The 26,796-nt window shown below is 41.2% G+C and overlaps 1 protein-coding gene across 10 annotated transcripts in view; it reads right to left on the minus strand.

The window, feature by feature from the left end:
- MACF1 (microtubule actin crosslinking factor 1) overlaps window positions 1-26,796 on the minus strand; it is a 331,345-nt gene that overhangs the window by 8,801 nt on the left and 295,748 nt on the right. For 6 of the 10 annotated variants that reach the window (XM_079776973.1, XM_079776975.1, XM_079776976.1 and 3 more), the window contains 25 exons: window positions 26,356-26,582; window positions 24,789-24,911; window positions 24,590-24,691; window positions 23,877-23,978; window positions 23,611-23,784; window positions 23,365-23,520; window positions 22,877-23,074; window positions 21,870-21,998; window positions 21,017-21,190; window positions 18,452-18,607; window positions 18,159-18,365; window positions 17,910-18,029; window positions 17,343-17,512; window positions 16,126-16,285; window positions 15,197-15,391; window positions 14,722-14,850; window positions 13,436-13,579; window positions 12,786-12,974; window positions 11,578-11,698; window positions 10,828-10,991; window positions 9,394-9,556; window positions 8,078-8,232; window positions 7,185-7,259; window positions 6,058-6,075; window positions 2,944-3,061 (listed from right to left, as the gene is read on the minus strand). In XM_079776973.1, the coding sequence (XP_079633099.1) occupies window positions 2,944-3,061; window positions 6,058-6,075; window positions 7,185-7,259; window positions 8,078-8,232; window positions 9,394-9,556; window positions 10,828-10,991; window positions 11,578-11,698; window positions 12,786-12,974; window positions 13,436-13,579; window positions 14,722-14,850; window positions 15,197-15,391; window positions 16,126-16,285; window positions 17,343-17,512; window positions 17,910-18,029; window positions 18,159-18,365; window positions 18,452-18,607; window positions 21,017-21,190; window positions 21,870-21,998; window positions 22,877-23,074; window positions 23,365-23,520; window positions 23,611-23,784; window positions 23,877-23,978; window positions 24,590-24,691; window positions 24,789-24,911; window positions 26,356-26,582 (3,669 nt within the window). The remainder of the gene's footprint in view (window positions 1-2,943; window positions 3,062-6,057; window positions 6,076-7,184; window positions 7,260-8,077; window positions 8,233-9,393; window positions 9,557-10,827; window positions 10,992-11,577; window positions 11,699-12,785; window positions 12,975-13,435; window positions 13,580-14,721; window positions 14,851-15,196; window positions 15,392-16,125; window positions 16,286-17,342; window positions 17,513-17,909; window positions 18,030-18,158; window positions 18,366-18,451; window positions 18,608-21,016; window positions 21,191-21,869; window positions 21,999-22,876; window positions 23,075-23,364; window positions 23,521-23,610; window positions 23,785-23,876; window positions 23,979-24,589; window positions 24,692-24,788; window positions 24,912-26,355; window positions 26,583-26,796) is intronic. The other 4 variants (XM_079776977.1, XM_079776974.1, XM_079776979.1 and 1 more) reach the window with 1 other exon arrangement.

A 26,796-nucleotide genomic window follows, 5' to 3' on the forward strand; every position in this document is an offset into this window, starting at 1 on the left:
CCTCCTGCTTGCTCTGTGGCCACAGCCATTTTTGTTGGGATTTATTTATCTTCTATAATTAAAACTTTGTAGCCTTGAGCGGAGGCCTGGGCTGGCCAGGGTGTGCAGGAAGCTTGGCTTCCTCCATTGCCGGGGAAACCCAAGTCTCCTGCTTGCTCCGTGGTTGCAGCCATCTTGGTTGGGTTAATTTGTATACTCGCTCCTGATTGGCTGGTGGGAATGGCTTGTGGGTGTAGCGGTGGTACAGTCAATTTGCATATTACTCTTATATTAGATAGGATTTGTTAATCCGCATTGAAGGATATTTTTCCATTGATTTTTAGAGAGAGTGGAAGGGAGAGGGAAAGACAGAGAGAAACATCAATTTTTAGAGAGACACATTGATTGGTTGCCTCTTGTGCACACCCCTACCAGGGCCGGGGAACCTGCAACCAAGGTGCACGCCCTTGACTGGAATTGAACCCGGAACCCTTCAGTCTGAGGGCTGATGCTCTATCCACTGAGCCAAACTGGCTAGGGCTCTTTTATATTTTTAAACTGTGTGTAAAAGGAGGTAACAAGGAATCATGCACACTGGTATTACAAACCTGTCAAATTTTATACTGTCCTCAGTATAAGTCTCTATTGTCCAGAGAACCAAGGATATGTGACACAAATGAATACAAAATCTACCCCAGAAGCTTCTAGAAGCCATAGCAATCTTTATAGGATCCTAGACAGTTTCTTTTTAGCAGTGCTCATGTGTTTCCAAGTTACTTATTACATTCATCCACTCCTGAAGTGTTCACCTCCTAGCACAATTTTTACACGAATAGAAGTAGCTCATCCTGTCCATCACTGGTAAAGTCGTGACATCTAAGACTGCAGGGGAGTTCTTAACTCCACAATCAATGCAACTGAGATGACTGCTGAGCTCTAGGAGGACTCCTGGAGAGACAGAGGAAAGCCTTACCTTGTGTGCTCCAAGGGATGCTGAAAAGGCTACTCTGTTCCATAGAAAATAGCTATTAGATGGCCCTCCCAAATTTCCTTGGGGTTCCAACTTTTAACTAGTAAGAGGACAAAGCAGGCAGTGTTCTTTTTGGCCAGCAGCACAATGTCACCGTAGATAGAGCAAGTAGAGCAGGCAGCAAACAGGCAACCAAAGATCCCAAAATGTTGCATGCAGTATCCCTTCTGTTTGTTTAGTCCAAACATACATGACACGAAAAATAAAACCTTAGTAACAGATTTAGAAAGGAACAATGCTGTTTTACTGTTAAGATTAAAATGAAACATATTGCTCCTCATTTAGAACAACGAAAGAGGACTTTTCTATCAAGGAAATTGGTTTGCAATATAATTAAATTCTAAAACTGATTACACCCTTTCCAGTTTTGACCAGAATAGATGTTTTCAAAATTAACCATTTTTTAAAAAAGAAACTCCTGATGAAAAGTATTACTCTCATTTATTGGAATAAATGCACAATGAGTTAAAATAAGAACTATGTGAAAATTGTACCCTTTAGCTCTACCATAAATGCTTCAGAATATGACTATAGCTCACTTCCAAAGAAGTCATATAACTGTACTGTAAGCATTTCTGCTAGGTTTATAAGCCTAAATAATCTAATTATGCAGGCTGAACCAGTAATACACATACAAGGGATGGTGGGTGTGCTGGTCTCAGAGACTAAGAGCACATACTCTAGAACCAGACTGTCCTGGACTTGAATCCTGTCTCTGTTATTTATGAGTTGTCTGTCCTCAGGCAAGTTACTTAACTTTTCTGTACTCCAATTTCCTATTCTGTAAAATGGAGATAACAATAGTACCTACACCTCCCAGAGGTGTAAGTGTTATTATTTGCCAAGTGCTTATAATAGTGTGTTGTGTATAAAGCTATATAGGTATTTGTTAAATAAGTAGAAACTCAGAACAAATTCTATGGGTTCTGTTAAGGAGTATTTTATGCTCTGCTAACTTACAATAGTTAGAAAAGCTATGGTTTGGCTATTTCAAAGCATTCTTAAAGGCAGCAGTTACCACAGAGCCAAGAGATGCTACAATTTAAGAAGCAAAGCCATTCTCAACAGGCTGGGGTGTGGGTAAGAGGGACAAAGCTTAAAAGCCAACCTATGGGAGACTGACTGGAAATCGAAGAGCTGGAATCAGAGCGCTTTATTTTACTCCCAGGATGGTGAACTAGAATAAAAAAATATAAACACAGACAGAGCAGGAAATGCAGAAACTGGGTCAAGAAAGACAAATTGGCAGACAGTTGGAGCCTCCTGTATACCCCCATGCAGCTCGGCTGGTAGGAAAAAGGGAAGGTGCAGCTGAAGAGGATTTAGCAGCTGGAACCTGATCGTTTCTCCCTTTGCAGCCCTCACACGCCTCTGGCTGCAGGTGCCATCAATCATTATCATGTTTACCGTTTTCTCTGGCCTTTGGGTGGGCACACCAGCCTTTTCATGTTTAGCAGACAGATACCCGTGGTCTTGTTTAGGTGACCATCTGTCTTAGAAGTGATGAGGCTCAATGCTAGGTGTTCTTCATCCTGCCTCCTGGTCAAGGGAGCTCCCCAGTCCTTTCCTGCATGGGAGGGGCCCACTACCCTCCCCGAGTTTCAGGCAAAGGGATCTGGAGCACCAATAGGGACCCTAAAAGGCTTTATCAGGCTCCTTTCTAGCCTAGTATTTATTTAACACCTCAAACCAAAGTATTCATTGACAGCAATAAATTTCCAATTCTCATTACTATCTCCCCAACAGCACCAATCTCTCTTGCTCTCTCCCTGGTCTACTCTGTCGCTCCCACGTTCTGATCTGTGCTAGTAAGGTGACATCTGGGCAGCTCAACAACTAAATAAACAGATAGACCCCCAGCAGCTTGTGCAGGTACGGAAGCTCAGTGGTGAGGGCATACCTAACGTGTAATTCATCTCAGGGTGGTTTCTTACCTCGGCAGGGGTCATTTTTCACTAGAAATTCATCCAGGGCCATCCATCCTCCACCAACGCGGACCATCACTGTGCTGCGCAGGATGCGGACCAGCCGCAGCTGCTGGGAGTCTCCGAACTGCAGGACCAAGGGGAAACCGATGAGTGTGTGTGCCTTGGTGCAGGCCAGGCGGCCTTTTCAAAGCAGACTGTATTCAGACGCAATGACAATCTGACAGTTTGGGGAGAATTTGAACTCTCATTATTTTGCATTTTTCACAAAAGAATTTAAAATATGGAAGAACTGAAATATAAAGCTAATGACCAGTATAGTGGAATAAAATTAACTTATGATGGCCATACCCCTGACCAAAGGGGGAGGAGAAGGATATACAAAACATTAGCTCACTTGGATTCTTTTAAACATTCTGGCCAAATTAAAACCCAACAAGGAAATTACTTATTATGTTAGTTTGTTTTCATAAAAGGAAAGGTGGCTATAAGGTGGACGTCGACTTCTGAATACAGTGTGCTCAAGTTAAATGGAGAATGGCAAGTATTTTAAGCCTCCGGGAAACCCTTGCAAAGCATCATCATTACAAGTTTAGATGGAAATTTGATTTTCCATATCAGATTTTCAGAAATAAACCCCAAGTACTGATTGTGATGTTACCAGCAGAAAAGTTTCTTCAGCTGAACAAATGATTAAACAGTATTTATACTAAAATTTAGTTGAAGAAATCGAATTTTTAATTTACCATGTTATATAATTTACCATGTGGATTATATATTAAACTGTATTCAATAATCATTTTGGGATGTTAAGACAAGCAGGACTTTTTGATATATTTTTTCTTGCCTAACATTCCTGTTTCTCAGAGCTGTTAACATATTGAAGTTTCCCATTGCATAAATTATCCTTTTCCCAAAATAAACTAAGAGGCAACAAAAGAGAATCATGCTGAGATCCCGAAACAAAAATCAAATGAAGAAATAGTATTCCTAAAATTATTTAATTCAAAGAAAATTGGGGGGGGGGGGGCGGGGAAGAGAGGAGAAGGGAATATGTAATCACTTAATTAGGACTTTCAAAGTTATAAAGGAGAACTATAACTTTGAAATTAGGCACAAAAACTGAAAATGCCAAAAAGAATGTTTGTGAAGGAAGGACACATGACCAGCCTCCCTCAAAATTAATATACTTGTGACAATTCTCTGTATTATATTGCATTGACTCAAGTTCACTGTTTATATAGGCAAGGTGACTAAAAATGTATTATTCCACTCCCCAGCCCCTTACTTTGAAAATAAAATCGTTCTATATCATTTCATACAGCTGTGAAGTTTTTAAGCAGTGACCCCAGCAACAGCAAGGTGGAGTGTGAAGAGCACGGAAGTGGGGACCCGGAGATGTGAGGGAGGGAATAAACGTCCTGTCCCGGGAAGGAAGCTGCCCCTTTGGCCTCTGCAGGAGCCTCCCTCAGACCCTGACCCAGTGAGTGACAACGGGGAGGCCCTTGGGGAGGAATTGAGGATTCCACCAGACCCAAGAGCAGTGACGTCCTGAGTCACAATTGGAGGTCCTCTCCAGGTAGGTGAGGAGAGAAAGGAAATGAGGGCCTATGTACCTTCCAGAGTAACTCGGGAAGGGATCCCAAGATATTCTTTGTTCTTACGTTAGAGTGTCCTGTAATTTATTTGTCAGCCTTTACTCCATTTATTTCATTCTTTCCCCTTTAATTTCCTATTAAAGCTCTCTCTGAAAGAATCTAATTTGTTTCTGCTGAGCTATGGGGAAAAGAAGGTTTGACCCAAGCCAGTAGCCAAAGTGTCTGGGGAAGTTGAGGGCTGGGTGACAAGTGGTGGAAGGGGTTATGGCAGCTCTAAAAATGGGGACCCTGAAAACCTGGCAGAGCTGGGTGCTGGTGAGGCAAAGACCTCAGAATAGTCTTAGGGGCAACAGTAACTTCTGTTGCTTCTCAAATGGAAAATCTCTTACAGGGACATGGGCTCTTGCAGTGGCTATCACCTGACTGCATCTAATTCTTTAGGCCTCGGGTTTAAAATGAACTTCATAATTCTCTTCCCAACATTAGAATGAATGTATCTGATCCTATGTGGTCAGTGGAGCAGTAGAGGAGGACCTCAGTCTTCAGGGGCCCCTGGCACCTGCATGCAGCAATCAGCTAACAGGCACATCCTTTAGGTACGACTTGGCACCCTTATGGAATGATTTATTTAGAGCAAGTTTCGCTGTTCTTGTCTTTATTTGTTCTCTGTTCTCACTGGTCCAAAAGGTTACTGTAGTTAGTAATTACTGCAGTGCCTGGGATTTAACATTGATTGAGGGCTTCAAATTAACTCTTAGTGTTTTCTGATTTCCTATCACAAGACATATTTTACCCATGCAACTTCCTTCCATTTGAAGATACAGGACCCCAGAGCCCTCAAAAAGATCTATGGTAAAAGGTTAGAGTTACCAAGTGGAGTAAAAAAGCACTCAATCTTTGATGCAGGTCTAATTTGATTCCATTAGATTTTGGCTGGCTGGCCATATTGACAAACTTCAGGCTATGGCCAATTATGATGTCCACACTACATTTCTCATGTACCTTATACTGATAAAATACAACATAAGTGCAAGTAACTATAATTATTTGTAAGGTATTTAAAGACACAATATTTAAATACCCCAAGACTTTTTGACTTAGTGTGCATTATAAAAGTTGTGTTTACTGTCAGAAGACTTTGGTATAAGTCAGAATTGCGTTGTCTGGTATTCTGACTTCCAACATACAAGTACAAGACCAGGTTTTTAGAAAAATGTACTGATGATACCACAGCTTCAATTTCCTTGAACTATATTACTTTTAACTCAGCCCAGCATAATACCATCATCCTCAGCCAATCCAATTTTAAATGGAAAATTTCATCTCCTTTTTAAAAAATACAGACTTATCACCTTTTGCTAAGACAGCTCTACAACTAGCCCTGTAGCAGTGTCTCCACTTGGTAAGACAACCAGATGTGACCCCAGCATGCTTCAGATTATGTCCTCTCCCCACAGCAAAGAACAGGCAGCATTAGCTACACAGACCATTTCCACCAAGGAGAACGTTGCAAGGCAAACTGTACCTGGTTGCCGAGGAAGAACTACAGACAGTAAGAGTAAAGGACGAAGGAAATGGAAGAGAAAAAAAAAAAAAGAGAGAGAACATTTTATCAAATTAACACTAAGGAACAAAAGTCATATAATCATGTTACCAGTCTTCAAGTACAGTGACATATGTTAACCATTCTTATAGGCCTATGTTGCTCTTATTAATTCATCTCTCTTATAGGTAATTGAAAAACCCAAGAAACAAAACCCAACAAGCAAGCATAAGACTGCTTGGAGTTTTAGTAACTAAATGCCCTGGGTTGGTCCAAGGCAGAGTCATCCAACACTCCCTGGCTATGAGCAGCACAGTGTGCTGTAGGTATACTTTGAAGACATTTTTGATGTATTAATGGAACCTAGATTTTTTCCTATCCCTCCCCCCCCCCCATTTTTTCCTTACTGTAATGTGACATAGCCATCTTAAATTCTCTTTGCCAATCACAGATTTTCTTTAGGACTTTAGAGAATTCCTGACAAGCTGCTGAATATATTTTAGGAGCCCTGTTTCAGACCCTGGTCCTAAAAGAAGCTAAAACACAGCATAGTTCACTGTCAGTTGTGGCCGCACTCAGCATGGCTTTCTAGCGAAGACTATTGAGCCTGGCACCACCCAGGGCATCCAGACCATTTGTAGCCCAGCCCAGAGCGGCCAGAGTGTCCCTTAGGGCCTTGACACATTCCCTCCAGCTCTCTCTGGGCCCAGGAACCACTTAGGCTCACAAAGACCAGCTCTCGGTGAATGTCAGTCATTAGATAATTGTTTCCTTATCTTATAGAAGTGTCTTCACTCCCCTAAAAGACTTTGGTCAATAGTAAAGAGAGGGCTCTGAAATGTCTCCTACACTGAACTCAAGTAAAGCTAGTGTTAGCTAGATATAGCACAGCTTTTCAGATGAGCTAGAAAGGGAATTATGCTTAGCCCGACAGGACACCTGACATATGGAATCTATAGGCACATCTCAGGTCCCACTGGCTCTGGTCCTCCAGGCACTGGCAGTGGGAAGGTGGGATCGCTGAGTCCGCCATGTGTCAGGTTGCTTTCGCCTGTAAGGGCCACGTAGGAGAAACCACCACTACACAGAACTGCTTTTCTCTTCCTTACCCGGTATTTATTCTCTCCAATCTGCTCCACCTGAAACCTTTTTGCACATTTGCACTGAGCCACTTGTCTTGTGACCTATTGGTTGTGAACAACAAAAAAAGAAAAATGTGAAAATTCCCTCTTAAAAAAAAAAAAAAAAAAAAAAAACCACAAAAATTTTTTACATTTAAACAGAGAAGCTATTCAATAGTATTTTTAAGGCATTTCAGGTTTTTGACACAAACATTTATCTTCTATTCCAAATTAAAACACATTGTTCTTAGAACTTGGGATACTTGAGACACCAAGAGAGAAATGTGCTAATATGCTATCATCAAAATCAACTAATAAAGCAAATTATGAACTGATCTGAATTCCAACCTAGCAGGCCTGAAGTCAGGCCTGGGGAGTTCCAGGCCACTCCCAAGACCTGCCCTGCTGCCCCCCTTCCCAGGACCAGCATATCCTAGGATGTCTATGTACTACTGATTAATTTGCTCTTGAATTTTCAATGTGACACAATTCTTAACTAGGCAGAATGCTTAGTGTCCATGACATCTTAAACATTATTTGCATTTCACCCCTTAAATGCTGCGTTTGAAGACCACTCCCCTGGATGCTGAGGCCGGATACTTAGGACTAGGAGTCTAGGACCAAGCAACAAAGTATCTGTGAACCAGGTAAGGTTTTCTGTCAACTTTAGAGCACCACACAAATGTGACCCACTTGAGTGAGAAGCCTTCTAGTCTAAGCTAGAGTGCAACGTCACCGACAAGTGGATCCCTAAACAACTCCCAACAATCACCTCCCAACAGACTAGCCCCAGGGCTGATGTGGCAACCTTACCCAACCCACCTCGGGACAGTAGAAAGCTATGGTCAAAAATGTACTCAAGATACAGTTATTTCCTATACCTCATCTTCAATTTTATCTGCATCGGTTGTTGGTCGATAAGCATCCTTATTGGGATGGAGAGCAGCCACGAATTCATAATAATCAATATAGCCATCCCCATCTCGGTCAAAAATGTCAGCAACAGCTGTCATCTCCAACTTGGTAGTGGGAAACTCTGGAGAAAATTAATCACATTTGGAACAATAAGAGGCTTACATGGTTGGCTGGAAGGTAAGTAAATACCACTTGAAAGAAAAAACATTTATGTCTTGATTTTTTCCCCCTGAAAAGCAATTCACACTCAACTCTAGAAACCTAGAAGATAGACTATTAAGTTTTTGCTTATAGACTACCCTGCCCCACCAAGCATTTAAAAAAGTGCAATTTCAGATATAATGAAAGGTATAAACAGAATATTATAACCATCCAAGGACCTACCACCCAACTTAATTTATTTATCCACTCCACTATTATTATTTAAATTATTTCAGAATAGTGACAACTTGAAATTAGGATGAAGTTTCTTCTGTTTAGATAATTGCCTTAGACTACTGACAAATTGCTTTCCAAAGGAGATGAATGCCTTCAGTAGCAGAGTTAATTTATTAAAACGTAAATCAGACTATATTGTCACTCAGCCAAAAATCTCTGGTGGCTGACCACTGTACCACTGTTTCTAGAATGAAGTCTGACCACTTCGCCAGGACTTGCAAGGCCCTGCGTTAGTTAACTAGCTGCTGCCTACCTTCCAGCTTTACCTCCTACACTCCAGCTATGCTAACCTTTTCATGCCTAGAACGTGCCAAGTTCATTCCCACCTCAGCACTTTCTACCTGCTGCTTCCTCTGCCTCTCTTCCCGCAAACCTTGAGTTGGCTGAAGCCTTTTCATCATCTAGGTCTCAGCTCAAATATTACCCCCGACAAGCCCTCCCTGGCTACCCATGTAAAGTAGCACAGCTGTGGGATGTGCTTTGTGACCCTGGAAAATCACTTAACTGCTTACGCCTCAATTACTTATTTTGCTAAAAATAAATGAGACCATACACTTTATAAGCTGTTATGTGTCAGAAACTGATGTAATTAAAAATGTATTTTTTCAAACATTTTGCTTAGAACCACATTACTCACAAAACTTAGCTCCTTATCTATACCTCAAACAAGACCTGCTATTTTTTATTCCCAGCAAAATGAGGCTCTTCTCGCCATGAAAACGACAGACCAATCTTAGTAAGCAATTATAGTTCTTCCTTAACTTCCTTAAGTTCAGCCAGATTATCGCCTTTACAAACTAGGGAATCCAGGTGTGACCATGCTTGGAATTATGATTGGACTCACTGGATGCTAGAATGCCATCGATAAACTCCTGACGGGTTATCTTCCCATCCTGGTCCTTGTCAATTCGCCGGAAGAAATCCATCACCCGTGACTTTTTGTGATTCATCCAACGCATATACTTTTTCCTCCAGACGTCAAAGTCAAAATTGGCAAATTCCTTCAACTAGACAAGTCAGGAGTGTTAACAAAACCTGTATTTTGGCATTCACACCTGCCCAGAGCACACCAAAACTTTCAGACACACAGTAAAGACATGCAGGCCTTCTGTAGGGCACCAACAATGGTACCTGTGTTGCCTCTTCTGTGGAGGCACCATCTGGCTCCTGCAGGGAGAACCACGATTGCCACACGGGCTGTGGTGTAACGGAGCAGCAGGAGAAAGTGACTGAACACCACCATGAGAAACACGGGGCAAGGAGAATGCCAAAGGGTGGAGCCAGCCTTGCTTTCCCTTTGCCCTCTTTCAAAGGATCACCTTAGCTGTCAGGGAATGACACTCCTCACTTAACGTGACTCTGAAGAAACTGTGACCAAGAGGTGCACCTCAACAGGCTCCCATTTCCCACCATTTTCTGAGATGAGATCATCTGATTCTGGCTGGAAGCATTAAGAATCCAACCCTGCACGTAAGCATGTTTCTTTGGAATGGCACCAGAGGGGGCAAACTGCCTGCCTGACTTCCATGCTAAATAGACATTTGGCTCTGACAGACAGCAGCAGGCCCGTGAAGTGGCAAGGCGATGTTTAGCTACTTGGACTACGTTAGTGATACTGACGTAGGATGACTTTAAACAGTACAGCAGTTTTCCAAACCCTCGTCTTTCAAACTCCAAAGTTGGGAGGAATGAGGAAAAAAAAGAAAAAGCTAAAAACCAAATATGCTTAAAGCTCAACTGACCTACTACAAAAACAACAACAAAAAGCACAGAATACTCACTTCCGGGCATAGCTGCTTTGATGTGCACAAATAAAAAAATGTAGAAGATACCAGAGGTTTGTTTTAGGAACTAGACAGTGTGGCGTTATATTTTTTAGACTGGTGTTGGTACTTCAAAATACATTTGCTTTTCATAATCTAGTGAAGACTAATAGAATAGCAAGATCATAAAAATACTCTTATTTCGTAATTGTGTAGCTTTTATCTTTACTTAAAGGGCTCAATAATAATTTTTGTGGTAAGCTACATACCTGGAGGTAATTTTGCAAAGTTATACTCCTGCTTCTTGATCACAGCCAGCTGCTGAGGAGGGTCAGATCACAGACCCTCACGCCTGGCTGGTTGCTTGCTTTCTGGCCTACTCTGTTGTGAGTGGTTTACTCATACATGTGTCTTTTCTCCTAGGAGACTCAGAGGCCTGTTTCTGCTGCTGGAAAGTTTAGAGGCCTCAGAAGGACTGTCACTTCCCTCCAAGGATGCTGCCTGGCAGGGCTTACCTCCTCCAGTCTGTCCAATGCATCATTTAGCTTCCGCTGACGCTCCAGCGCTAACAGCCACACCTGCTGCCAGCGGGCAGAGAGCTGGTTGATCCGTGGGTTTTTTGCTTCAGATTGTGAAAAAATCGGCATGGGAGGAGGTGTTGGCTGACTCAAGGACTTCCCTAAAAGGAAAAATAACCACAAGATTAGAAAAGCTGAATTTTGTCAGTTCAGGAAGAGACACACTATCACATGTAAGGACTTAGGAGACCTTCATAATGACATCCAATCACTAGCAGAAAAGAAACATGGCACCTGGCGATATTTAGATACAGAAACATATTAATTTCAAAACGACTGATTCTCCTCCAAGCCAATAGGTCTTGTCTCATTTTCAATCAATTCTGTCCTCCCTTAGTGAACTGAGGAAATGTCAAATCAACTAAAACTGCAATGGTGCCAGCGAAGCTCATTTAGTTTATGATTAAGTCAATGTGAACCAAATATAAACAGCCAGCACTGATAACCAAAACAATGGAAAATCACTGCAAAATAATTTGCTTGACTTATTTTGAAATTTCATAACAATCCAAGAAAATGTAGTAGTTACTGTATGTCAGTGTTAAGAAATGTGAGTTTCAAAAAAAAGAATTTAGTTCAAATCCAATGGTTTTTGAAAACGGAAAGGACATTTTTTGACAGATATTTGGAAAGTGCTCATCGTCCACAGCAGGAGTGAAGCCTCCTAATGTAGCGGCGGGGACATACTGCTGCCACTGCGGGATTTCTCCATGAAAGGCCCATGCGCAGGCTCTACATTTTTCCTTTTGTATGTCTTGGTGACCCGGTCCATGTCAGGCTGTTTGCGAGTCATCTCTTCCATAAATGTCTGTTAAATACAAACAATAGAAAAAAGAGTTGAGAGTTTTCTTGGACTAAGATGGCATGAGGCAACTTCTTACTAACAAAGGCCAAGCCCATGACAGATGTATTGATAGATGCCTTGTACACTGTCTCACTCATTCCAAGAAACACAATTGAACAGGCACTTTAGGTGATGAAGGCCTGAAAAAATAAAACACAGCTTCTTACTTCAAGGAGCTCACAGGTGAGTGAGGAAGACCAGGAAGTCAGAGCAATGAGTGCCACTCAGGGTGCCAAAGAAGACTAGGGCGGGCACCTGGCAGCGGATGGATGAATGCTTTCTGCTTTGTTACACGTATAGGTAAGACCTGAGGACAGCCTCTAGGAGCTGACAGCAACTCCTGGCTGACAGTCAGCAAGAAATGGAAAGGGGACTGGGTGAAATAGGTGAAGGGATTAAGCAACAGCAACAACAACAACAAAACTTATAGACACAGACAACAGTATGATGATTACCAGAGGAAAAGGGAAGTGGGTGGAGGTAGAGGAGGGTATAGGGGGTATACATGGTGATGGAAAACTTGACGTTGGGTAGTGAACACACAATACAATATCCAGATGATGCATTATAGAATTGTATACTTGAAATCTATATAATTTTATTAACCAGTCACCCAAATCCTATATAATAAAAGTGTAGTATGCAAACTGTCCCCTCCACCAGGAGTTCTTCCAGGGGGTGGGGCCAGATGGGGGAACGGCGGGAGGCCCCGGCCGGCTGGCAGCCGTTAGGGACCCTAACAGTGCACAAATTCATGCCTCTAGTAAATTCAATAAAAATTTAAAGAAAGAAAATGGAGACCTCAGTCCTACAACCATAGGAAATGAATTCTGCCAACAACTTGAATGAGCCTGAATGAGAACTGCTGCACTGGCTGACACCTTAATTTCAGCCCAATAAGACCCTAAGAAGAGAACCCAGCAAATTCATGCCAACTCCTAAGTGTGTGATGCTTTAAGCTAAGTCTTTAGGAATATGTTAAGCAGCAATTTAAATAGGATACACATAGGGCAAAGGAAATACCAGTGACCACAGGATGTGGTTAAGATACCTGATGCTCAGCGATAAGGGCTTTAACTCGGTCAATGTTCTGAGGGATTGGCTCCTGATCCCGCTGAATGAGCGTGGTCTCAGCCCACTGGATCCACACCAGAAGTTCTTCCAAGAGCTCAGCATTAGCCACCAGTTCTGACAGGGCCGTTTCAAGACGCTGCTGGTGCTGCTTAGCCCACGTCAGGACCTGGGGGAGAGAAATCATTGCCTCCTTTAGTCAAGCAAATCCCTTTCTTTTTAAAGCCCTTTTTCATCTGATCCTAACAATGACTATTTAGGGCAAAGACCACCCAAGCAGTTAAGAGACTTAGCTCTTACTTTGGTGATAGAGCTGCGTTAATTAGAATGAGAAATCAGCTCTTCTAAAAGTAAACCTAGCACATCCTTTTAAACATAGGACTTCTGAGGATGGAGGAGGAATATGCACATGTCCATAGGAAGCAATCAGCTAACAAATCACTACACCAACACTAGTCTTCCAGATTTCAGCACAGTACCGAGAAAGCATTCATTACTAAAACACTAACTTAATCTTGTTGAGATTTTTCCCAGTGAGTGAAAAATTTCTTATGGAGGGAGCTCTGTTGTATTTTGTTGCTGTAAACCCGTTTTATCAGGTGTCATCTTCCTCTAAAGCCAGGGACCCACCTCCTCAAAGCGAGCCCGGATGATGGTGATCCAGTGTTTGATGGTAGTGATGCAATCAGGATGGCAGACAGCCAGGATGACTTCTCCCATCGCCACCGCTGTGTTCACATCCACTCGCTTCTCTTCCACTTTCTTCATGAATTCCTAAACAAAAAAAGATTAGAAAACAAAAACTAACTAACTAACTAATCTACTCTAGCCCTGGCAGGATAGCTCAGTTGATTAGAGCATCATCCCGATACACCAAGGTTGTGTGTGCGATCCTCGGTCAGGGCACATACAAGAATCAACCAATGAATGCATAAATAAGTGGAACAACAAATTGATGCTTCTCTCCCTTCTCTCTCTCTCTAAAAAAATAAAAATAAAAGTAAAAATTCAACAAATCAATAAATAAGACACCATCATTAAACACACACACACACACACACACACACACACACACAAAACCTACTCTGATAGCACTGTTTACACTATAAGGGGGGAAAAATTAGAAAATTCACTGTATTTTTCCCCCCCATGTGTTCACTGACACAGACCTCTAAATGTCTCTATTAGGTATCTCTGGCATTTGCTTTCCAGTACTAAAAGATGCTGCAGATGACAAGGACTAGGGACACAAGAGGTATGTCCCTTTTCCCAAACTGGAAATGCTTATTTTCCTATTCTGAATTATCTCATTTAAAAAAAATCCTGTTTTTATTCATTTCAATGTGTGCAACAAGTATTGTCTTGGACAAATAATAGCAATAAAACACTACTTTAAAAAAATAACTAAAACAGAATGACAAAACCAAGATTAAAATCTCCCAGTTAGTGGGTAACTCAAAAATTAAAATAGCAAACATTCCCACCTCATTAGGACAGTCACACTGAGGGCCCAGATGCTGCATGTCCTGCAGCTCAGGTAAGAGGTTCTGTGGGAGTGGACAGGGCCTGAAACTAGTAACAATGAGGAAAGTGAAACAAAATTGTGTGCAGGTGAGGAGTACAGAGGTGGAACAGTCCACGTTTTTCTTTATATAATGCCATGATGACTGACTTGTTTACAACCTACATGTATTATGTTTGTAAAAACAAAATGAATGAACAATCTTTAAGGTGTCACAAAAATTGCCAGTCATTTCCCTGTCATTCCTGCTAAACAGCAAGCGGGCCTCACTCTGGCTGTTCCTTTGTACAAGAGGTCTGCAGTTTACAAGCAAAAGCTGCCTTCCTTTGGTGGGGTGGGGGCAGTCCTCACCGTGGTGGGTGGCACGGGTCACTGTGCCCTGTGGCTGGATTACCTTATGGGTGTCAATGAGAGACTGCAGGGCCTCTGTGTCATCAGGAAGTGCTCCCCGAAAGCGAAGTGTTTGCTCTGCTTCAGAAAGCCACTCCAACAGCATGTGGACTGTGTCCCGAAACTCTTCTGCCTGAAATAAGCACAAAAGATGGAACCTCTCTCTGCAGCCAAGGTCCTGACCATTGGGGTATGCCAAGGAAAGGGTCTAGGACTAAACTCCTCAGTGCATCACAGGAATTTGATGGCCCTACCAAAGTCCCACAAAGGTTATCTTTCATTCGTAGATCTTTGAAAACGAACTGAATTCATTATTTCTCTAATACAAATCAACACTAAAGTCTTATAGAACATTCAGAATACCAATGTTTGACATTGTGTTCATTTTGAGATGGGCTGGAACCGACCCTTATAAAGAAACCAGAATAAATCTGTTCAAACTGAAATCCCTGGGGTTTTCCCCAACGAACGTCTCTGACCTGTGTTAAGGCCTGCTCAAGTCGGCTTTGTTTGGAGACGGAGAGCTTACACACAGTGTCCCAGCGGGTGCTCAGTTCCTGGAGCTGCCCTTTTACCCATGTGGTGTCATCTCGACTATTTTCAATCAGCTCTCGGCCGGACCGCTTCAGTACCTGAACAGTTCCCGTTCGCTTTCCCAGTTCCTTCTGGAAAACCTTCAGGAGAATTAGTAAGAGAAATATTTTGAATCCAAGAAGCAAAACCATACAGGAAGTAATCATTTAGTTCAATTTCCTTGGTAAGTTGCAGTCATGTGTCTTTTATGCACAGAGGGAGGCAGGATGAGGCATAAGAAAAATTAACTAGAAAAGGTGGCTCTAAAATATGAGCAGTGTGACTTTGGATAAGTTGCTTAGCTGGAGTCTCAGTTTCCTAATCCATAAAATGGGAATAATGTTAAAGCATTTCCAGAATTGTAGGAGTCAAATAAGAACACATATGCCATGAGTATGACATATTCAGGGTAAATTAAATGCTCAACATGACAAGTGTAGTATTGCTGCCCATGGTGCTGAGCTTGTAAGGTTCAGAAGTAGTAAAAAAGTAGTTTCGTTTTAGCATTCAGTGTAATATTTGTCTTGAGGGGCTCCTGACTTTAAATTTATTTTGTGAGTCATCTGAGAGATACAAATAGGAAGTGGGTGGGGAAACCTCAAAGTGAAGTTCACACATTGCCAAATCTAAATCTAACCAATTTTGGTAAATTCTTTGTGACTGATGTAGAATCCCAGCAGCAGTTTGTTTAAACTTGCAGAGCAAGGAGCCGCCTCCCTCACAAGCAGAGATCCAGCTCTTTCAGACTTCCTTTCTCCCTTAGCGTGAGGAGAAGGCACAGAGGTGGAGGCCCCAACGGCTCTGCCCTCCATGCCGCCCAGATCTCACCCCTCACCTTATGGGCATCCATGAGGTTCATGACGAGGTCGAGGTCCCCGTGCACAGGCTGGTCCTCGGCGAGCTGTGGCTCCACCTTGTACAACCAGTCGACCAAGGCCTGCAAAGCATCCATGAACTGGCCCGAAAACAGCAGGGCCTCTTCCAACTTGTGCTGCCTGAGAAAAGCACATAAACCTTGCTGTTTTTAGGTATTATTGATGAATGACCCACAATTCTGACTGCTGAAAGGAAATACTGCTTGACCTCTACATAGAGAGGGACCTCCAGGTTGAAATGGTTAGAAACACAGTAAAAAGTGACTGAGAGAGATGCCTAGACATTTTAAATCAAACCACTCTCTAGAATGAGTTAATCACAGTGTAGGTAGGAGACAGGCAAAGGTGCCCTTCTGGCACCTCAGTCCAGCAGTTATACACACGGACACACCCTAATGACCAAGGTCTGCCTGTGTTCATTACTTTACACCACTCCAGTACAGGATGATGGTTTTGGTAATGGCCTGGAGTCAGAGTTCAACTCCTAGCTCTATACCAGTTGTGAGTCCCTGGGCTGTCTCTTCACCTCTCTGAACCTTAGTCGCCTCACCAAAAATTTGCGAGTATAAATTAGATAGCGATATAGTAATGCTGAATATGGCATAGTGGGTACAAATAGATAAAGTACAACTTTTAGAACCAAACCAAATAGTTTCAAATCCCAGCTCTGCTGCTTAGTAGCTGAGTGATCTTAGGGGAGTTAAGAAACCTCTTAATGATAGTTTCCTCATCTGTAACCAGGGAATAATGGTACCCACACCTCAGTGGTTGTTGAGGATTACATGATTAGTAGGCACTGTTATGCACATACTCAGGAGAAGTTGCTCAGTACAGATCAGATGTCATGCTGGTTAAGTGAGGTAACACACACGCAGAGGTTTTGCACAGGGTCCAGCGCATGGTGAGAGCCCTCAGCGAGACAGCTAGTGGTATTACAAGTTGGTGATTTACAAATACTGAGTTACTGACCTATTACTGTGAGCTTCTCTCTTTCTAATACAATAATGTTCAAGTGTAAAATAAGAGAATTTCAATACATTTTATTCAAATTTTTCATACCTCACTGAACTGGAGATACTGAGATGCTATAAAACCTGTTACTGATGCATATGCTTTATTACCACTTAATGGAGTCCAGTAACAGTCTCTCAGGTAGTTTTGGGACATGCATGCTCACCTCTCTACAGATTTGCCACACACAGTATCCCATTTGTCTCTGACTTCTCCCAGTAAGTTGTCAAGTTTCTGAGTATCATCAGAGAGCAAAGTCTTTTCTTTCAGGGCTCTGCCAGTTCTAATTGTGGTGTCATACACAGGCTGCTTGCCACCAAGAGTTTTCTGAAACTCCTGTTTTCAAAATGAAAAGAAAAAAAACATGGTGTGAGATATCATCTTGAACAAAGAAAAATTTCTGAGTGTTTCTAGGTTGGTAATTAGATACAATTTGACTGTGACTACTTCTTGAACTAATAAGAGCTTACCCTTAAGTATTTATAAGTCTTTGCTTATGTCACAGCAGCACATATTTCTAAAAGCCTAGAATTTCTAGAAGCCTAGAGTTTTAATTTTAAGGTTTACCCGCCCAATCACTTTGTTTGAACTGTTATTTAAATGAGCAATAGTCACATTTAGACACTGTCTAGACATGAAATGGAATGTAGGCTTCATCATCTTGACGTTTTTACCCAGATAAAATTTCTAGTAAATACCGAGCTCAGGCCCTAAGAGCCACAAACTGCTTTACCTTATGCTTAGAGAGCTGCAGTTTAATTTTGTCTGGGTCATTGGATATCTCCAGCTCCGAGTCCAGGTGACTCTCTGCATCTTCCAGCCAGTCGATGAGTTTTTTCCAAGCTTCGTGGAACTACAATTTTATAAGAAATAAGTTACAACAGTAAAGAACTATACAACACTTTTATGTGAATTCATCCAGAGACTCAAGACTTGCAGCCAGAGGTTGCTCAGTAATCAGAACCTTTCTTTTGTAACTTACTTGTTTTGCCCGCTTCCTGGCATCATCTAGTGATCGCCCTCTTTCAATAGATCGCTGGACAATCTTCTCCCATCGAGACTGGACGCTAACCAACAAATTCTTGATCAGAACAACATCCTGCTTTTGGCTAAGGAACTTTAACTGATTCCCGGTTTGATCTAGTTCAATGATCTGGTCTCGATGAGCATTTACTTCATTAGCAAAAACCTGGTGGGAAAATATTGCTGTGTTTAAACGGAAGATAAGACAACCAGTCCTTTCAAAGGAAGGCAACATCCTAGTGTCATAGTTACCTTATGCTCCTCTATCTGGGAAAGGACTGTGTTTAGAATCAGGCTGGGAGGAGAAGCGATGTTTAAATTCTGCTCTGCGAGCGTGAGCCAGTTGATAAATTCTTGCAGGGAATTCTGGAATTCTGTTGCCAGGTTGAGGGCCTCTTCTAGCTTTGACTGAATTTCAATGAAAACACACACAAAAAGTGCCAAATTCAGGAATTATAGCTTCAAGGACAAAGGCGTGAATTGTACACCAAATGAAATGACCTCTAAAAAGGAAGCCTCATTTAACCAACTTCCAAACATGCCTTGTTTGCAAAGAAGGGGACATTCTAATGTTAGTGTCTGAAAACAACTGCTTATGAGAAAGGACACAGTTCGCAGCTGAGCTCTCCTCTGCGACTCCCCACTCCCAGGGGCAAGAAGGAACAGGAGTAAAACCAGTCACAATGCAAGCAAACAGCTCCGTGGTGACAGCTGCAGGTCTGCAACCCGCTTTGGCCAGAGTCTCATTTTCCTTGCATGCACTTTTTGTGGCATGAAAACAACCAATGAGAAGCACTTTACTATAGTAAATACTCACTGCAGTGCCTGTTCAAATGTTTTCAGGAAATACGGCACCTAAAAATGCCTGAGTCTGAAACGTAATTCTTATGCTATAAGCAGAAAAGATAATAAAAGCCCTAATATTCTAAGCAAAAACCTGACAACCCTAGACATAAATTTTTAGATGTTTTTATCTAAATCAGGTGACAAAAACAATGGTTCAGTCAGGACATGTGCAACTGTCTAAGTGCACACCCCAACTGCACAGAGTCTCCAAGCTCCATCCACAGAGACCTCTACTCCCAACACCTGGGTGAGGGCCTCTGCTACTCCCAACACCTGGGTGAGGGCCTCTGCCCCTGGCCCATACCAGGCAGGCAAAGCAGACTAATGACAGGTTGTTAAAAATGAAGACATCCAAAATATTCACAGAAGAAAATCCAAGATGTATACTACAAATGTTAATTCCTCTTAATTGGGTTATATGCAACTTTTATTTTCTTCATTGTGTTTTCAGGTTACTTTTATAACCTAAAAAACCACTATAATGAATGCTATAAAAACGTATAGGCCTAATCTAAATAAAGCAAATTCATATCTATCACAGAAATGCTTAGAATTTAATATGGTACCAAGTTCCTAGACGGCAGGAAATCTTCCACTAGTTTTTTAAAAAATATATTTTATTTATTTTAGAGAGGAATGGAGAGGGAGAGATAGAAACATCAATGATGAGAGAGAATCATCTATCGGCTGCCTCCCGCATGGCCCCCACTGGGGATCGAATCCACAACCCAGGCATGTGCCCTTGACCAGAATCAAACCTGGGACCTTTCAGTCCACAGGCCAATGCTCTATCCACTGAGCCAAACCGGCTAGGGCTCTTATACTTGTTTTATACTCTTGCCAAATCAGCCAACAACTATCCTTGACATCTAGCCTGTGCTTTACCAATTCCACTGATGATGGGTTAAATATTTATTCCTTGAGGCAGCCTGTTCCATTGTTGGGAAAATCCTCTAGAAACTTCTTGATTTTGAGCCAGAATCTGCCATAGTTACTTTAATTGGTATTAGTTCTGCATTCTGCAGGAATTATAGGCAACAGACTGTCCAAGAATTAGAATGCATCCATACACTCAGGTCCTCGGGCCATTCTTTATATAACACAATTACCAGACCCCACATTAGAAGAATTCTAGAAAAATCAATGTTCAGCTTTTCAAATGCTCAGTTATGTATAAATATTTGTGTTCTTCTTCCCGTTAAATTGGATAGGATCCATGCCTTTATAGTTTCTGCTATATACCTAGCACAGTGCCTGGCACATACATGCTTAATAACTATCTGTTGAATGCATGTGGCCAAGAGATTTGCACACACATTTTATTTGATCTGCCCAGCACAGAAATACTCTGCAGAGATACTCTGAGACTCTGTACTCATAAAAAACAGTGTTTTGGGGCTTTGATCCCTAATCACTTTTTTTTTTAAGAGAATTTGATTTTGGGGGAAGAGTGGGAAGGGGCCATATAATTTACTTCTCTCTTGATTTTTAGTACAATTCTCTGCATGCCGTACTTACACTAGAATCCAAATTCCTTGTGTGCCATTATTTGTCATACTCTCTGCATGCTCTGCTCCCACCCTCCCAATCCCAAGTCACCAACTCCTACATAACTTTGTTTTTAAGTAGGAACACAACAAATCTGATTAACAATGGATATAGGGTCCCACTGAGTAGTAATAGGCAGTAATGTCTTAACTGGTAGATGCAGAAAAAGAATGAAGAATAAAATCAAATATTGGCAGAAATTAGTACCATCAATGCAACTTGACTCGGATGGAAAATAGAAATCTAATGACAGAAAAGAGGGATGATTAGCATGAAGGCAATTCTGAGGACATCAGTTCTACAAATTCTGGTTCAATATACTGGTCTTTAAAAAATCTTCCCAGAAACGAGATGGTAATTACATGCCATCACCACGCACACTACTCAAATACCATAATCACACACTGTCTTTTGTGGTGATACCTTTCTTTCTTCCATCTTACTGCTGACCACATGCCACTTCTGTTCCAGGAGAGCTACGCTCTGTTCTGTCTTTGAGCCAGACCCAGAATCATCACGGCTTAGAAGCATGAGCCTGCCCTTGTCAAGTAGTTGATTATAAGTCTCTTCCTTGGCTTTGAGCTGGGAATAGAGCTCCTACAAGAAAAGGCAGGAAAGATATCAATACTGTCAATTTCCTGGAATACACACACACACACACATTTACAAGCACAGTTTGGAAAGGTCCAGGAAGGTCTCACCTTGATTAAAACCCTTTCTTTTGGATTTAAACTGTTGGAACAACTAGGGAATGAAATCTACCATTCTTGCTTAGTATTAAAATAATTTTGTCACCAAATAAATGAAATTATTTTAAGGATCAGAGATCCTTAAATATAAACCCCAATCATTAACTTCCTTTTTCTGAATAATTTGCCTAAACATTATGCCTTTTGTTCTCAGCTACTTTCTTGAAAAACTGTTAGTATCTGTTGGGTTTCCCTAAATACCACTGAAGTAGTATTTTTCTTAAATACAACCATATTTGTGCTATGTATCTATCTGTCTTCTTCATGCTCTCACCTTCAAGTCAATATTCTTGTGCCCACCAAATTGACCCATTCAGAATTAACCAGTTGACCAATGTATCTCCAGCCAATTTCTCCCATCACCACTGCTGCATGTGGTAGGGTATTAAAAGCCCGTATGTAGGCAGGAGTCCTCAAGGTTGTATTATAATATCAGTAAAAAGGCATTACTTTGTAGATTCCCAGATACACATCAGGAGCTACTGACTATGGGATGCTTATGCTCAATTTCAGGAAATCTCTATTACCATGTGTGTGTCAAGCTGTTCTCTAGCAGTTTCAGGAAGTCCACCTGTGGGTTTAGATGCAGAAAGTTGGGTCTCCATTCTAGTCAGTTCCAAAAGGAAATCTTCAATTTCACTGTGGAAACCCTGGGCCTTTTGTGAAAAGACATTAGGAAGGTCAGTAGTCAATCCTAGCTTCAAAAGTAAACATTCTAAATAATGATATGAGGAATCTATTTTTTACTTTATTTATTGATCTTAGAGAAAGAAAGACCCACCCATTCATGTACTCATTGGTTGATTTTGTATGTGCCCCGACCAGGGATCGAACCCGAAACTTTGGGGTATTGGGACGACACTCTAACCAACTGAGCTACCTGGCCAGGGCATGAGGAATCTATTTTGAGGGAGGAATATTGGACTGTTCTCAGGCAGAGCTGTTCTGCTATTGGATTGGCATGGGGCCAATATATTTATTATTTTTAGAATCTAGCAGAATTCCCCAGACCTCCTTTTAGGCAAAAGTTGGTTTACAGTTGTGAGCACACAAAAGTTTATTCTTGTATTATTTCTTAATAAATTATTCTATTTGAACTACAAAACTACTTTTGCCCAACCCTGTATAATAAATGTCTGATATAACCAATGAATTGACTAAGGCAGTGGTCGCCAACTGGTGGTCCACGGACCACTGGTTGTTCTGTGATCTCTGGACTAAGGTACTGCTGAGTATGAATATGGAGGGTCATGACTTAATCTAAGACATAACTGAATCCGTGAACAGGTCTGTTATAGTAAAATCTACTAACTTTGAATTGTAAATAAAGAGATTAGCTACAAACTAATCCAAAAAACCCCATTAAGTCAAAAGATGTTCTTTCCAGACAAGTTCCAGCAGAGAAATGATCTTCCTCTCAAGACACAGGGGGCTCTACCCAAACTGCTTTCCTTTCAGTGACTTAGACTTTCTTCTGAATGTTACGTGCACAGCTCTGCACAGTCCACCTGCCTAACTTGGACGAGGCACGGACCTGCTGCAGTGTCGACTGAAGCTGCTGCTCCCTCTCCTCTGTTTTCTGTAACACTGACTCCCAGCATTGGTTCATAGTTTCCAAACGGCTCCTTAAGCTGCTGGCATCATCTCCAGCACTAGATTCAAGAAGTTCATTGCCAGCTTTGTTGACTGTTTCCACTGTGGCTTGATGGGCCAAAACATCATTTTTTAGAACCTAAAAAATGTTGAACAACAATTTATCTCTACAGATAACATCAAACCTGGTTCTCTAAGGTACACAACATCGAAAGGCTTCTGGTGGCAATATTTAGTCTGAAACCAAAAGGCTTAGAGATGATCAACCAAAGGACTTGTATGCATGCATATAAGCCTAACCAATGGACACAGCAGGAGGGTGAGGGCATGAGTTGGGGAGGTGGGGGGGTAATGGGGGAATAAGGACACATATGTAACACCTTAATCAATAAAGAAATGAAAAAAATTTTTTAAAAATAAAACACTTACATGGTGCTTCGCTAGCTCAACTTCAATGACTTTTGGATCTCCACTTATTGGCCTCTGAGCATCTAACAACTCCTCAGTGTGAATCAGCCAACTCATTAGTTCTTCTAAGGCATGTTGGAATTGGCCAAGAGCCAAGAGAGCCCCTTCTAGCTTATGCTACTCAGAAAACGATACAAAGGAAACAATTGTTAGGAAATTGAAAGCAGTAGATAGTGGTTCATTTATGTACTCCACCAGTTGCCTTACCTGCCTGTGGGCAATCTTTTCACCCAGGTTCTCCCAGAGGTGTTTGAGTTCTGTCAATGGTTCTCGTATAATGTCTCTGTCCGTTTCATCAGTAGCTTTCTTTAACATCAGTTCACCCTGGTGATTGAGCTTCTCCATCTCAATTTGCTGTTGGTAAACTTCCACCTTGAACTCCTATCAAAGACATATTTAATGTTAACATCAAATCAAGTCTTTAAAAACTAAAAGAAGCAATCCTTCTTCAAAAGCCACTCCCAGATACAAACCTTCATTTCATTTAACTGATCTTTAACAGTGTTGAGGTCAGTGCCGACAGGGGGCATGGTGCAGAGTTTAATCACGGTGTTATCTAGCCAGTCAAACATAGCCTAAAATAAACACACAAATAAGCAGTCAAAAACAAAAACACAAGGAACCGGGAAAGAATTAGCATTATCTCTGTTAAATAAGCAGAGATAAATCAAAGTGCCAAGTACTGTTTGTGTTTTTAGATGGGGAGGGAGGTGCAGAGGGAAAGAATAATGGTCTTTATTCAAATAATATGGGGACTTACGAATGAAGCAAACATTGGGATAGTGGCCAAAATAAACCATGATCTGGCAAAACTAAGTAGGGACAAAAGTTACTATTTCTCATGGCTGGCTAGCAAGCTCAGGATGTGCTAAAGCTACTGTGCCAAGTTGTGCTTCAAGATAAGCTGGGTGTGGAATCTCTAGCCAGCGGCTCTCCCTGTAAGGCCAGCTTCCCTGGATAGCCACCACAAGAGTCAGTATAGTGAACACATGATGAGAAGAGTAGAAATTTGGATGTTAGTACTTTTCACATAAGAAGTGGGAAACTCTGGCTAGAAATACAGGAAGAGCTTGTTGCCTTAGTTAGATAATGTTGGGGTCCTACAAAGATGATCCGCTCTTATGCTGGATTCTGAATATGACACCACGGAAGCTGTTTTCCGTGGCGGTCACCTCTTGGTCCTCACCTGAAGAGTGTCCTGATACTGCACAGCGGCTTGCATGGCATCCTCGAGCTTTTCTAGCCGCTCTCTCCATGTTTTGTTTAAGTTCTCCCAGGCATTATTCATCTAGAGGAAAACAGTCAACCAGATTCTTCAATTAATACTCCTGTTCAGTCTAAGTCCACAAATGTTTTGTCTAAACTCCTTATCTATTTCTCCACACCTCGTCAATGCTCTTCTTCACTTCGGGCTTCTCAGTTTCTCCACAGGCAAAAATCAAATCTGCTCCAAGGATTCGAATAAACTCCAATTCCTCATGCAGACCATCTGTCTCTTCCTTAATAGTCTACATGTAAATGAACAGAACATAAGCCAAAACAGAAGCAGAACAGAACTTCCCAAGCTTTGCAAATGTAACTATAGTTCCATCAATAGCAGATGTTGAACAGAATCTGTCAAATTCACATTGTTATTATTTCACTTATATACATAACGACATTGTTATTATTTCACTTACATACATAATGACGTTTTATGTATTGTTATTATTTCACTTATGTACATAATGATGTTTCAGACTCTAGTTATTTTTCATATTTATGTACATATCTATGAACTACATAGAACAATATATAAGAAACAGTCTGAGAAAGGTATAATGAGCTTAAATAATTTACCAAAGGTTAATCCTTCCTGCTCCCAAGGAGAATATAATCTATAGCCAAAAGTCTAATACATTACACAGAAGTATGTCAACAAGGGTAAAACATTATAGCACAAGTCACAAATTTAAGAGCAGAGAGATTAGAATAATAGGAATAATAGGCTACATAATCTTGAACAAAGTTAGTTCCCTGCCAGGTCCTAAAAATGATAGGGGTGGGGAGAGGGAGACTAGCTGAAATAGAAGATATGGGAGAGATAATATTAAGACAGGCTTAGCTTATACTAAATGGACAAATGAGGGGAGAAATGCATTTAATAAAAATTAAAAAAAAACTAGCCCGGCCGGAGTGGCTCAGTGGTTGAGCATCGACCTATAAACCAGGAAGTCACGGTTTGATTCCTGGTCAGAGCACATGCCCAAGTTGCAGGCTCCATTCCCAGTGGGGGGCATGCAGGAGGCAACCAATCAATGATTCTCTCTCATCATTAATGTTTCTATTTTTCTCTCCCTCTTCTTTCCTCTCTGAAATAAAAAAAAAAAAAAAGTACTTAAAAAATAAAAATAAAAACTAAGCTCCCCTAAAAGACTAGAAAAAGGTATGTCAATGTAATAATTATCATCTTTGGATGATGAATCCAGAATTTATTTGCTTTTCTACCTTCTATTTTTTCTGCATTAAAGAACTATACTCGAAAAACAAAATAATGTCCAAGCATGTCAAACTTGTGGCCAGCGGGCCGCATGCCTTGTTTAAACTCGCCGCCGGCCGCGAGTTTGACATGCTTGATGTACACTATAGCAAGGACTAAATTCAGAAATGAAAGCAAAACCGAATTTTCTAAACATATTCTATTAATTTGAATTGTTAAGTTTAAAACTGACAAGAAAACTAGTTTTGTATGATGGAACCCATCACAGTTGGTGGAGGTCATAAACTTGTATTTATAATAAAAAAGGAAACGTACTATAATGAGCAGATACTTTTTTCAAGTGGACAATATCCTCTTAAACTTAAACAACTTTTAAGGCAACTCAGCTTAGCTAAGCAGTTAACACAACATACTTGGAAAAAGTGCCTTTTTCAGAAAACAAACACATAAGAGAAGTTTTGTTTTGTTCTTACCTCAGCAGCTTCAACCTGTTGCTTGATGATGGATGGGTCAATGCCTGGGCTTTCCAAGTCATGGACGATGTCCTGGGTGTCTTTGATGGTGGTAAGGAGAGCTGCCATGTCATACCAAAACTTTTCCGCTAGTTCTAGGACATCAAGGAACTTAATTTCTCGCTCTTCAGCCCGAGCTTTGATGTCCTCCCAGAAGAATACCATTTGATCCAATTTGTCCTGGATTTCTGAGGGGGTAAAAAAGAGATAAGAATAGGACTTCTCCAAGCCTCATCAGAAATACCATCTAATCCTCACATTTTCACTGAAATTATCTTTCAAGAAGCTCTAAGAATTTATATATACCTACCTTAGCTTTATTATTATGTCTACATTTACATTTTCACCTACATTGGTTTCCCACATAAAGAAATCACAGACATAATCTGGGAATGAGTTACC

Source organism: Cnephaeus nilssonii, assembly GCF_951640355.1.
Source record: "Cnephaeus nilssonii genome assembly, chromosome: 7".
In the NCBI taxonomy this organism is placed as follows: domain Eukaryota; kingdom Metazoa; phylum Chordata; class Mammalia; order Chiroptera; family Vespertilionidae; genus Cnephaeus; species Cnephaeus nilssonii.